The 12032-nt window shown below is 40.6% G+C and overlaps 1 protein-coding gene across 1 annotated transcript in view; it reads right to left on the bottom strand.

Annotated features, from left to right (window-relative positions):
- Positions 1-12032, bottom strand: part of CPZ (carboxypeptidase Z) — a gene marked incomplete at both ends in the record, with an annotated part of 34838 nt that overhangs the window by 6563 nt on the left and 16243 nt on the right. Inside the window, 4 exons of the mRNA XM_079534375.1 lie at positions 274-409; positions 3286-3444; positions 9761-9922; positions 10897-11093. Of these exons, the coding sequence (XP_079390501.1) occupies positions 274-409; positions 3286-3444; positions 9761-9922; positions 10897-11093 (654 nt within the window). The remainder of the gene's footprint in view (positions 1-273; positions 410-3285; positions 3445-9760; positions 9923-10896; positions 11094-12032) is intronic.

Below are 12032 nucleotides of genomic sequence, written 5' to 3'. Positions count from 1 at the left end.
AAAAATAGAAGGATCTTATATACAATAACAAACATGACTTGTATAGCTTGTTAATTTTTCTGGGTTTTATCAGGCTTAATTATGTCCCTTGGCAGCTGGAAATAAGTGCTACCAACATACATATCACTATTTTAATCCCTTACAGATAACTTTTTGCAAGGATCAGACTAAAATAAACTGAAATGAATAAAATTACTTCTGTCAAACCCTTGTATCTCATAAAGGTCGCATAGAGGTTTTACCTCACTTGAAATGATGGTAAAGTGGTTTTACCTCCAGTGAAGCTGTACCACTCAGCACCATTTATAATACCTCCACGTTTTACAAAATTTCCACCACAGCGATGTTCCGATCGGTCTGAGATGACTGGATGTGCATCAGCATAGGCTTTTGCCAGCATTTTAAACATCTGAAAAAAATGGTGTGAAATAAACAGGAAACGTGTTAGCCTTCAGTCATGGCTATTGCTGCTAGAAACTCTTGTTGTTGTTGAGCCCAGACAGTGAGCAACTCTGAGTCCTTGAGGCTGATGGAGAGGAAGAACCTCTGTGCAAGGATGTTCTGTCAGAAAGCTTTCACTTGCTTTCTTCTCTAATGTGCTTCTCTGCAATCCAATTTATTTAGCCAATACTAAATACCAGTTGATTTTATAACACTTGGCTTTAACCTGTCTTCAGCAGACATAGAAGTTTGTTTAGTCGGTCTAAATCCAAGGTTTAATAGCTGAAATCAGGTCTCTCCATTATGTTCTAACTGTTGCTATTTTTACTCCTTCAGAAACCCCTACACCAGCCTCAGCCCAACCAGATCTTTGCATCAGCTGCTGGTGATTAAAATAGACAGTGTCAATTTGGTTTGCACTTATCCTTCTCACAGGACAACCTGCCAGTTTGATCTCAATGACAGTTGCTTCTCCATGGGGCAGAAAGCATTCCTAAAAATGGAAAGATAGGATGTAGAGATGGAGTATGTCACCACCGATCTCTTAAGTGTGTTAATAGTGATGAAGAACAGCTGAGTCACCATCCAGAAATGAAAAGTGATGAGTACATGAAGTGAAGACAGAAGAAGCAGTGATCTGGGGGAGCCATTTCTTTGAGTCAGTTTTCTGTCACTTTTTCTTCAATGTTTATTCCGAATTTTAACACGTATACTCCCATCTGTTTATTTGATTCAAATCTCATCTATAAAAATTACTATTCCAGATTTCAGCCCTGAAATGACAGCAATTGTAAGAAGCCACCAGATCAGATCAGCATTACAGGTTGCACTGCACAGTTCTTAAGACAACGTGCAAGGAATTGGGTGTCTAAAATCTTAGGTCACTTCCAACCCAAACCATTCTAGGATTCTGTGATTCCATGTAAAGAAAATTTGCCAAAATCTTTCTGATGGCCAGAATAGCTGTGACTGGCCACAGACCTCAAAATAATTCCATGTTTATACAGAAGAGTGCATTATATAAAAGAGCATAAAGGGAGATAATGAAGAGGAATTTTGTAAGCAGGTAAAAAAAAAAAAGGAAGGTTCTGGATTAGGTTAGCCCAAACAGATGCAAGAAAGTGACATAAGGGCATGGGTCAGTTTTGAGACTCAGCAGCTAGAAGCCTAGCCAGTAATGCAGGTTAAAGAGGCTTGAAATCTGCCACTGCCAGGAGGATCTCCATACTGCCACACATATACCATGAGAGACATACAGAAATGGCAGCATCCAGGAGCTTTTGGAGATCTAGTTTGAATGTGCTTTGCAGAATTTGACTTTTGAAATTCTGAACATTATCTGTACTGCAGCATTTCACCCAGGGCTGCAGCCAAGGATGCAAATTTGCCTCTCTTCCCCTTGCATGGTGCATTTGGTAGATCACTGTTCAGAACAAGGGATACAGCTAACATATAGCAGCTAAAACATGCTGCAATACTTCAGGTTGCCAGTTGCCCAGAAGCAGCAGCAGCAGATGACATTAGTTAAATGCAGGTCACTTCACTAGTACACATTTTATAACTTCCTGAGCAAAAGCCAAGTGATGCTGGTAGTGTTATTAAGGTTCCTGAGCTGACTATTGAAAAGTTGGTTTAAATGGAGGACATCCCTAACCCACCCCTATATGTTCTAAACTTCCAACCTTGTAATTAGTTTCCCAGGCTTTGCTGATACTGACTATGAAGCCATCTCAGCATGAGGTTCTGTGTCTTACAAACCAGGAATCTATGTCTTGCAAACCAATTAGGGCTCACTCCATCCCAAAGGATGGAGCCTTTCGTGTTATGTTACGTTATGAATCATTTCATTCAAAACATCCATGCTGTCTCTGAATGGAGATGATGGAGGGACAGTTGTCCTTCATTCCCACATCTGAGCTGCTGGATGAGGCGTGTGTGGCCACAATCTTGCAACATCTCTGTGCTAACTGGGACTCTTTTAGCTAAATCATTGTTATGCACACACAGCCAGTACACTTCATGCTGCTCAGAAGAAATGAATTGATATGGAAAGTGTTAAGTAGTGATAAATATTTAATAGTTGCTGATGAGAACTGTCACTTTAGAAGAGATTCATCCCAGAGATGTGCTCAAAGATAAGGGATACCACCAGTCAAACACCAACTTCTGATGATTTTCAATTGCTGTAAGCTGGGTAAGGAACCACATTTACTTAAGAGGCCAGGGACACTTTTAGCATACACTAGAAGGATAAAGAGCTGGCTCTTCTCCTAGTGGGCTTGTCAGCAATGAATACTAGATTGAGGAAATCAAAGGGAAATAGGAAAGACAGCAAAAAATTTTACAGAAGATTTACAGTGATTCCCAGCTGAGGAACCTGAGAGGGGAAAACCATTCCTATTCTTCTGGAATAAATGTTACGAGGCTGCCACCATATGGTAGGCAGCCTTTTTGTTACGACAGATTTCAAGGAGAAATAACACTTCTGATGAGGATTGCTTCTATCATTTTAGGAAAACAGTGGTAAAAATAGCAGAGCTTTCACCCATTATATAGTGATATCCTTACTTTTCTTAATCTGGGTCTCCTGAAAGCATGTTTGGCCTCACAAAACATGAGTAAATTTGTACACATCAATCTGATAGCTATCTTTTAGAGCACATTCAGTAATTGTATGAATTACTATGAATGCATAAACTTTTTTTTTTTTTTTAATACCTCCTATTTATTTCCATGGGAACTACAACAGATACAAAGAGCTAAATAGCACTACTTGATAGAGAAAATTCAAATTCTGAATATGGAAACCATATCAATATACCTACTGTACAAAAATAATCTTACCTTCTCATCAGGTGTAGGGGAGAACTCTTTTTCTTCCATAGGATGCCTTGAATAGTCATAAGGATAAGTCACAACCAGTTCACCCCCATGGAGGCTGGCAGAGAGAACAAACGGGATGGACCTCATCCACTTCATGACTGCTTTAGTCTCAGGTGCCACCTGAAAACCAGGAGGAGAAATAGCCATGACTGATTGTTCAGCTCTGAAGAGATTTGGTTTTTAGCAGGATAAAGTCCAGTGAAGAAGAGTGTGTCAAGAAGGAGAATGATGAGGCTCTTCAGCTCTTCCATTCCAATGATTAATGGGGGAAAAGTGTCAGTTTGCTCCAGGGAACAGATCATAGAACCATAGGATTTCTGAGCTGGAAAGAACCCTTAATGATCATCTAGCCCTACTCCCCTGCAATGAACAGAGGCACCTACAGCTAGATAATGTTGCACAGAGCTCTGTCCAGCCTGACCTTGAATATCTTCAAGGCAGAGCATCCATAACCTTTATGGGCAACCTGTTCCAGTGCCTCGCTGCCCTTACTATAAAAAATTGATTAGATTACACGTACTGTTTTTATATCCCTATAAATCAGAAGCAAACACTGTGGAAAAACTAATGAAAAAAACCCAAACCACCACCACCAACAACAAAAACCCAAACAACAACCAAAACCAAAAAAACAGGAACTTTGACAAAGAATACTTTTTCACTGCAGTGACATTTTCAGCAGTTCAAAGTGATGATGGCATTATTTGTCGCGGTGCTTTACTATTATTTGCAAACCAGATGTCTTTTCTAATTACACTTCTGAAACAGCAGGACTGACTTTGGATGGAATACAGGGACCAATTTGTAATGCTCAGCATTTGTTGCAAATAACATCTCATATATTAACCTTAGCTCTGCAAATAAAAGGAAACTAAAAGATATAATACACAGCAACAACTGCAGTTCACTTGCAGGGAACTATTGCAAATAGGTCACAAAATTCGTCTTTCTGGCAGTGCATGTGAGGTGATAGCTGCCGGGGAGTGGGGATCGGAAATCGCAGACGCGGGGTTCCGTCCTGCTCCGTTTTGCGGAGCGATTTCACAGACCCAGCTTCGGCGTTGGTGAATTCTTCGGGCTAACAGTGTCACCTGGTGGCTGGTCCTTGCAAGCCCAGACACCAGTCGGTGCTCTTGGAGGTGAGGCTGTTTTGTTTGCAACTTGCGAGGATATCAGGGAAAAAGAACGTCGTCGATCCATACTCTGCTTTGCACAAGTGCAGATATGCAAGTTTAAGTATATTAAAAAAAAAAAAAAAAAAAAGTGCAAGGTTTGTTATGCTAGATTTACTTCAGTGTTTCTGCAGGGCTGCCAACACTGCATGTCACCTTTTGCATTGATTCCATCCTCTCTGGGGAAATCTTCCAGTCAGGGTCCTGGAGGGGCTAATATCCAGTGCTTGTGAGGCTAAGTGCCTCTAATGGTTGTGCTATATAGCTCAAAACACAGTAGGTACAGAACTTAAATAAATAACACCCTAACGACAGAAACATTAGGTTCACTGCAACAGTAATTCCTGTTTTCTTCACATCAGTCCCTGCGCAGATGTAACTTTTGGATGAGGCACATCTAAATGGATATTCTGGTATATCGACCAGGCACACTAGGAAATCACACTTTTCTACATCTATTCTCTTCATACATCCACTCACAGCTTTACATTTATCTGCATATGATTTGGGTGCATTAGCTGCACTGTTTGAAAAGTCTGTACCTTGTATATGAGAAGCAGTAGGAACATGAGGGCCATGACACTGCTGCAAGGTAAATCACTGATGGGCAGATGGTTGGATTTGATGATCTTAGTGGTCTTTTCCAATCTTTATTATTCTATAATTCTATAATTTTATGATTAAGAAATGTGTGAGTTGCAGCTAACATATGGACACAAGCTAGGTTGCGCCACCTGTCCACTACCAGCAGCACTCTGCACACTGGAAACCTAAATCAGGCTTTTTGTTTAATTGTGAAGATTTGTTCCCAGAAAGGGCATGGCCTGAAAAAACGTTCTGAAAGTCAGATAGAGAGCACTCCAGAAGGAAAGGGTACTCCCTGCCCCACGTGCAGCTGCCCAGCCAGCAAGGACATGCCCGATGCCAGAATCAGCCATACTTTCAAACAGTGCTCTTAGGTCTTGATAAGATTTTAGCTGCTTCTGTCATTCCGTGGGCAAGGGTAAAATTAGAATTTTGACTCAGAGAGCTCTGATATTCTGCTCTCTTCTGCTTAGCTGACTTATTCACTAGATACCTGCATAAGCTGCAAGGCACTGCTGAGTCACATAGCCAATGTCTTGTTGAACCAAACATTGCGGAAAAAACAGTAATTTCACTGTCATTGTTTTTATCCTAATAGCATTTCAGCAACTTTGTGATCCATGATTAAGGCTTTGAAAAGTGTCCATCCCTTTTTATCTTGGTTCAGATCCTTTGGATGATATCAGATTCTGTCTCACTCTGGCCTTTGACTGTTCATAGACTTTTACTATAATGTGGATTCTGTGTTTGTTTTTCATTTTTTTCACCAAGACTCTTGTTTCTCAGTCAGAGGAAATCAATCTTAAGGTATCCATCTCACAAGAACAATTTGGGATATAATTAGAAAACAGCTAAATTATTTGGGCATAATTACAGTGAATGGGCACTACCTTTTAAAACGGGAATCCCATTTTTATCAATTATACTGCAATTAGTTACTGTCTCCATAGCTTTCAAAGGCTTTTTTTCCCCCTCTTTTAGAAACAACAAGGTTCATTTTTCAAAATGCTGTGCCGGCCTCCACTGGCACAGACCTCCAAATTCTGTTAGAGTCAAGCCAATTTAACTGGATTCACTTCAAATGAAGCCCAAAGTCTCTCAGACCAAGCATTCAGACCCTTTAGTTCAATAATTTAAAATGCCAGGGAACAAAAACCACTGTACAGTAAGGTCTGGAGGGAAGTCAGAGCTCTCCTGAGATTATGAGATTGGCTGGGACCACTTACAATGTCCTGCAATACCCACATAATTACTTTAATAAGGCAGGTAATAAACACTATTAAGTAAATGAAAGCTGAGACACTGGTGTTGAAATGCATGATCTGATGTTTTTGCATAGACAAAGCTGACTTCTGTAGGAGCCATGGGTTTGCTTGCCTGACAGAATTGAAACTCCTTATGGGAAAGGTGCTTTGGCTGCCCTTTAACTGCCACCAGTGGAGTAGAGGAACCCAAGCTGGTGAGACTGCTTACACTTATGTTTCTGAACCATGCATAACTACAGTTATTAAGGAGATTTTGTGGTGCCATTCAGACCACAGACAAATTAGTTCTCTCCTTTGTTCTGCAAAACACAAGGTTTTGGAGATGCTTTGGGTATTGTTTAGGTCAGGAACCATTTTGGGATCAAGGAAGCACCTAGAGGTCCCCTGAGTACTTTGGTAGTATGAAGAATGAATCACTGAATCATCACCTTGTTTCTAATTCATTTTCCTAAGCAAGGACTAGTCTTTAGGAGAAGGGCCATGTTTATACCCCAGGGCTTGTTCCCACTAAGGTAGTCATTAACAGAAGGTGGTTTGGTGCCAAGGTTTCCCAGTTCCTTGTTTGTAGCGCAGACACATGGGAGTGACCAGGTACAGAACTGGCCACAGCAGTAGTGTATCTGTGGGAGAAATGTTAGCCTGTCTCCAATTAGCCCTCTATAAACTGCTCTGATGATACACAACATCTAAGAAAGCTGAACAGGTGGTTGTAAAAATAACTGCAGGAGGCTGCCTACACTAACTATCCTAAAGAGTAGCAGAGTGATCAGGACAGACGTAGAACTCAGAGGTGGAATCAGGGAGGTCAGAGAACAAAGATCCAGACAGTTATGAGGACTCTAGACTGCATATGGGATAAGCTGACGGTGGACTATCACAAAGAGGGATGAAGGTCATCTTTTACTTTCCTTAGGTGTGCTACAGCCTTCAGCCCTGCACCTCTGGATGCAGTGAGACAGAGTGGCACATAACTGGAGGCAGATCTGCATTCCTTCCCCAGAGTCTGCTTCCCACTCACTACATCCAGTCTGAAAGGACAAAACCAGCCTTCTTGGATACCTCAAAGGAAAAGTAAAAGCATTTTCAATTAATTTTTCAAATGTGTCAGATGATTCTGTATCCTGCCTGCTCAGGGGACTTGTATAGCCCATGAAAGAGCTCCTAAGGCAGGGAACAAATCCTTGCAAGCATCTCCCTCCAGGGAAGCACACATATAGATATGGATCAAAAAGAAGTGCATTTGCATGGAGTAGCCAACTTAGACAAGATTGAGAACAAGGCAATGTTTGCTCTCAAACGAGGAACCCAGCAAGAAGTTCTCACCAAGAGTCAGCTTTGGCAAGTGGGCTTAAAGTAGCATAGCTACTTCCAATAAGCTAGACATATATATTTATAATGACTATTGTGATATAACATTGTTATTACTCAGCATGTTGTGGGTAATTAGTACTCTGTGCTGTAAATGCAGGCAGGTTCCCAACTAAATGATTAATCTTGGATTGCCATTTGGGAATAGGATAACAGATATATAGAAGTGAGTTGTGTTCAGAGATTTATTGCAAAACACAGGCATTCCTAGTCAAAATTCTGGCTTTAAAGGGAGGAAAAGAAATTCCTTAAAAGAGAACACGGATGGCTCTGAGCCTAATACCTATATGACAAAGTAAATCCTTCACGAGACAAGGTAAACCATGAAAAAACTACAAAGCACAAGTGGAATGACCTGAAACAATTCCCTCTCTAGACGTCTATCCTAAAATACATTTTGTCAGCTGTTTTCATTTAACCTCTGGTTCTGCTTCACATGCTCTCAACTCTTCTTTCTCATCTGAGGCTCTGTAAATTACTTGCATTTACTGTTCAGTGTTATCAGTCATTGTTCAGGAAAAAGTTGGAAATTATTATGCCCATGACCTCTTATTCTTTCAGAAATCTAGTGACATGAGCTGGGATCTGTACAACAACATGCATAAAGTAGAATAAACTTCTTGATATGACTTACTTTGAAAATCAGTGATCTGATAGAAAGTGCACCATTAAGTTCCTCATAGCTTTGCATCATCACATCTATATTAGGCTGAGGAAGTGAGGTGCTTTCATCCACGTGTCAGTACTGTGAAATGGGTTACCAAAACACTGAGGGAGCATTAGAGATTTCTTTGGGATATAGTACAGCCCTTTTATGAGAACATCTATAGAAAAGTAGAAATTCACAGGGTGCTGTCTCAGATCTTTTGCTAACACTGAAAAAGGCTGCTGAAACAATCCTGTTCCCCATGGGAACTCTGGGTATCACTTAGTGAAGATAAGTGCAAGTTCTTTCAGTGTAGTTTCCGTTCTGCTCTCTGAGTCTAGAGGTGGCAGCAACTCTCCATTCCAACACCACTGCCGCCCGACTGGATTTTCCCATTGCTCCAGCTGCTTGTAGTCATTTATAACCACTGTTTCTGAGGAAAGCATATGCCACATGACTTCACACTAAGCCTTTTTGTGGTTTCCAAGTCAGAAACCACAGCTGCATCAAACCTGTGCAGAGCTTAATGCAATGAGATCCGAGTCTGACAATCACAGAATTGTTGGTTTTGGCAGGGACCTCTGGAGACCACCTAAAACTGGACAGAATACTCCAGATGGGGCCTCTCCAGGGCACAGTAGAGGAGGAGGATCACATTCCCCTACCTGCCGGCCACATTTTTTTTAATGCAACCCACAATATAAAAATGCAGAAAAAAGCTTTTCAACATAGAATCACAGAATCATAGAATGGCCTGGGTTGAAAAGGGCCAAAATGATCATCTTGTTTCAACCCCCCGCTATGTACAGGGTCACCAACCACAATACCAGGCTGCCCACAGCCACATCCAGCCTGGCCTTGAATGCCTCTGGGGATGGGGCATCCACAACCTCCTTGGGCAACCTGTTTCAGTGTGTCACCACCCTCTGTGTGAAAAACTTCCTCCTGATATCTAACATAAACCTCTCCTGTCTCAGTTTAAAACCATTCCCCCTTGTGTTTCTTTGACCTTACTGCTCAAGTCAACCACAATTCAGTTTGATAATCTCTTTCTAATGAAATTAGAGTGCTTGAACAACAGTAAGGGAGGCAATGATAAAGAAAAAACAGAAAAACAAAAACATGGTACCTCAGTTTAAAAAACTAACAGTGAATTGATACCTGTTATGATTGTTAGTTTATAATAGCATCATACAAATTATCAACAAATTTTCCCAGTGACACCTGCCTCTTTGGCCAGACCTACAGCAGGATTTTTCATGGCAATTCTGAACATGTTAAGTTTAGTCCGACATATAAAATCTTATTACTAGAGAATAACCTAAGGCCAAGCAATCTCAGGTTCTTAATTTCTGAGCTGCTCTGTAGTATATGAAATTTATAAAATCTGTAATTCATACCTTACCCCACCAGTAGGATTGCGGAATGGGGATATGGTCCAGGCGGGCCCCACGAATCCCAGCTCTTCTATAAGCTTCTGAAGTCAGATCAGGGAAATTTCTGTTCAGGTCCAAGTTCTGAGCTGTCTGCCGGCCAATCACCCATCCATTGTAACCAGCACCCTAAGATGTAACACGGAAGCCCAGTTCAGTATAACTTAGTGGGAAAAGGAGGTGTTTAAAATTTCATTTTATAATTAGCAATGTTATGTTTTAAAATACATCAGAGATAAGCTAAAAATGTATATGCAGTCAGAAAAAGCCATAGTTATTAATCATTCCTCATCCCCGAGATTGCCCTTACTAGCATATGAAAGCTATTTCACTCACCAGTGATGTGACTCATGAGAGGAGCACAGCAGTTTCTTACTCAACACAGAACAACATGCAGAGTGGGTTAGAAGAGAAGAAAAGAAAAACAAAATTACAGCTCTTGCTCAAAGAAAAGTTCAGGCAGAACGCAATACCCCCAGTATCATTCTAATGGGTAAAGCTCACCACTTGAGCAACTCAAAAAAAGGAAAGTCCTGTTTTCATGTTTCATGCCAATTATGCTATTGATAGAAGTGAGGTAAAAAGAAGAATGCTAGGTAACATCTGTCAGAAGTGTTGCTTTCATACATCTCCTTCAGACATCAGCTGATCTCTGAAAGCTGGCATCCTTATGAAAGCTTGAAAGTACAGACCATATTACCATTTTATTACATCTGTTAGTCTACAAGAGGAATAACATCTATTCCACAGTATTGAATTATGTTTCCTTACTTACAAATTAGTTTAAAAGTCACTAAAGTGAGTCAGTGGGCATCCTGTTCTAGAACTGATAACAGAGACTGTGAAATGTGTGAAAAAGTAGCACAGTCATTCCCACATCAATGCATGCAGGGAGGAAAAATGGCAAACATGGCTCTGGTTGCTTTGAAGGTCTGTTCACATTGTCTTCAGAAAGCAACCTACCCCCATAGCAGCCTGGAAGCCCAGCTGCTGGTTATTAGCACTCTGTTCCATACTTGCTGCTTCACTTACAGTTTGTATTTTCCTAGGGGGAATTTTAGAAGCAGGAAGCACTGAACATTCATTTATAAAAAGTCTCTTACTTCTTCCGCAGCCAGTTCATACCCATCTGGGTTGAGTGAAGGCAGGAGATGAATTCTGGTGTTATTGATCAAAGTTTGGATGCGAGGGTTCCCGAGAAGATACTCTGAACACAGATACTGAGCAAGGTATATCAGCAGTTCTTTTCCCACAACTTCATTTCCATGCATATTGCCAATGTACTTAAATTCTGGCTTGACTGTGGAACATGAAGCAATGAGATGCTTTAATTTGATTATACCTGGATGGCTTCCAAAAGAAGAGTAACACAGACAGCTTATAGACGAAAGTTTTATTTACAGTAATTTAATGCATACATTGCTGTAAACAGTACACCAACTCCAGATGAATTTCTCTCCCCTACAAGTCAGTTCAGCAATGATTTAAATCACTTTCTGGATGGGTGAAACAAAATCCATACTTTCGGGATCATGTACAATAAGGGGCAATCATTGCTCTAAGCTTTTTTTTTTTTTTTTTTTTTTTTTTTTGTCTCATTAGTTGTGATGCTGCAAATGTCAAGCTGTAGAAAAGGGACAAAACACACCCCTGGCACTCTCACTTAGCTTGGGCAGCTACGATGCTATTGTCACACATCTTAGAAATGACCTGCAGATGTGTAATATATTACCCACGTATTTGGAACATAAATTAGGTAATGCATAAAAAATGCCTTTTAGGCTAAACAGACTTGGAATAGAACTATTAGTAACACTAAACCTCACAGTTCTCTGCAGCTATTCTCTCAGTTTCCATCCTTCATTAGAGATTAATGGAAAGTAGAAAATAGATGCACCCTTTCCTGTCTAGCCCTTTATTTTCATCTTTGATCCCGTCCATCGCCTAGCACTGGACCTGGAAGGAGGGCTGGCACAGAGCTATTTTGCCAGCTTACTAAGGCTACCAAAATCACGTCCTGAGAATCATGGAGCAATAGATTTAGAAGGAAATGCTAGGTGATGTGTTAAACTACCATCTTTTATCATACTATATCACACTTTTTATTTTAAAGCCTGATTCATAGGCTTTATTTTATCCTGGCAAACAGAGTATTGCCTAAAAAAAGACACCTGCAACTTCTATCCTTTTTACACAAGAGAAGGACAATTGGCCAGCAGATAGGAGGTTAGAACTTTGC

The sequence above is a fragment of the Tetrao urogallus genome (assembly GCF_951394365.1).
Source record: "Tetrao urogallus genome assembly, chromosome: 4".
Taxonomy (NCBI): Eukaryota; Metazoa; Chordata; class Aves; order Galliformes; family Phasianidae; genus Tetrao; species Tetrao urogallus.
This window is presented reverse-complemented; position numbering and strand designations above follow the sequence as displayed.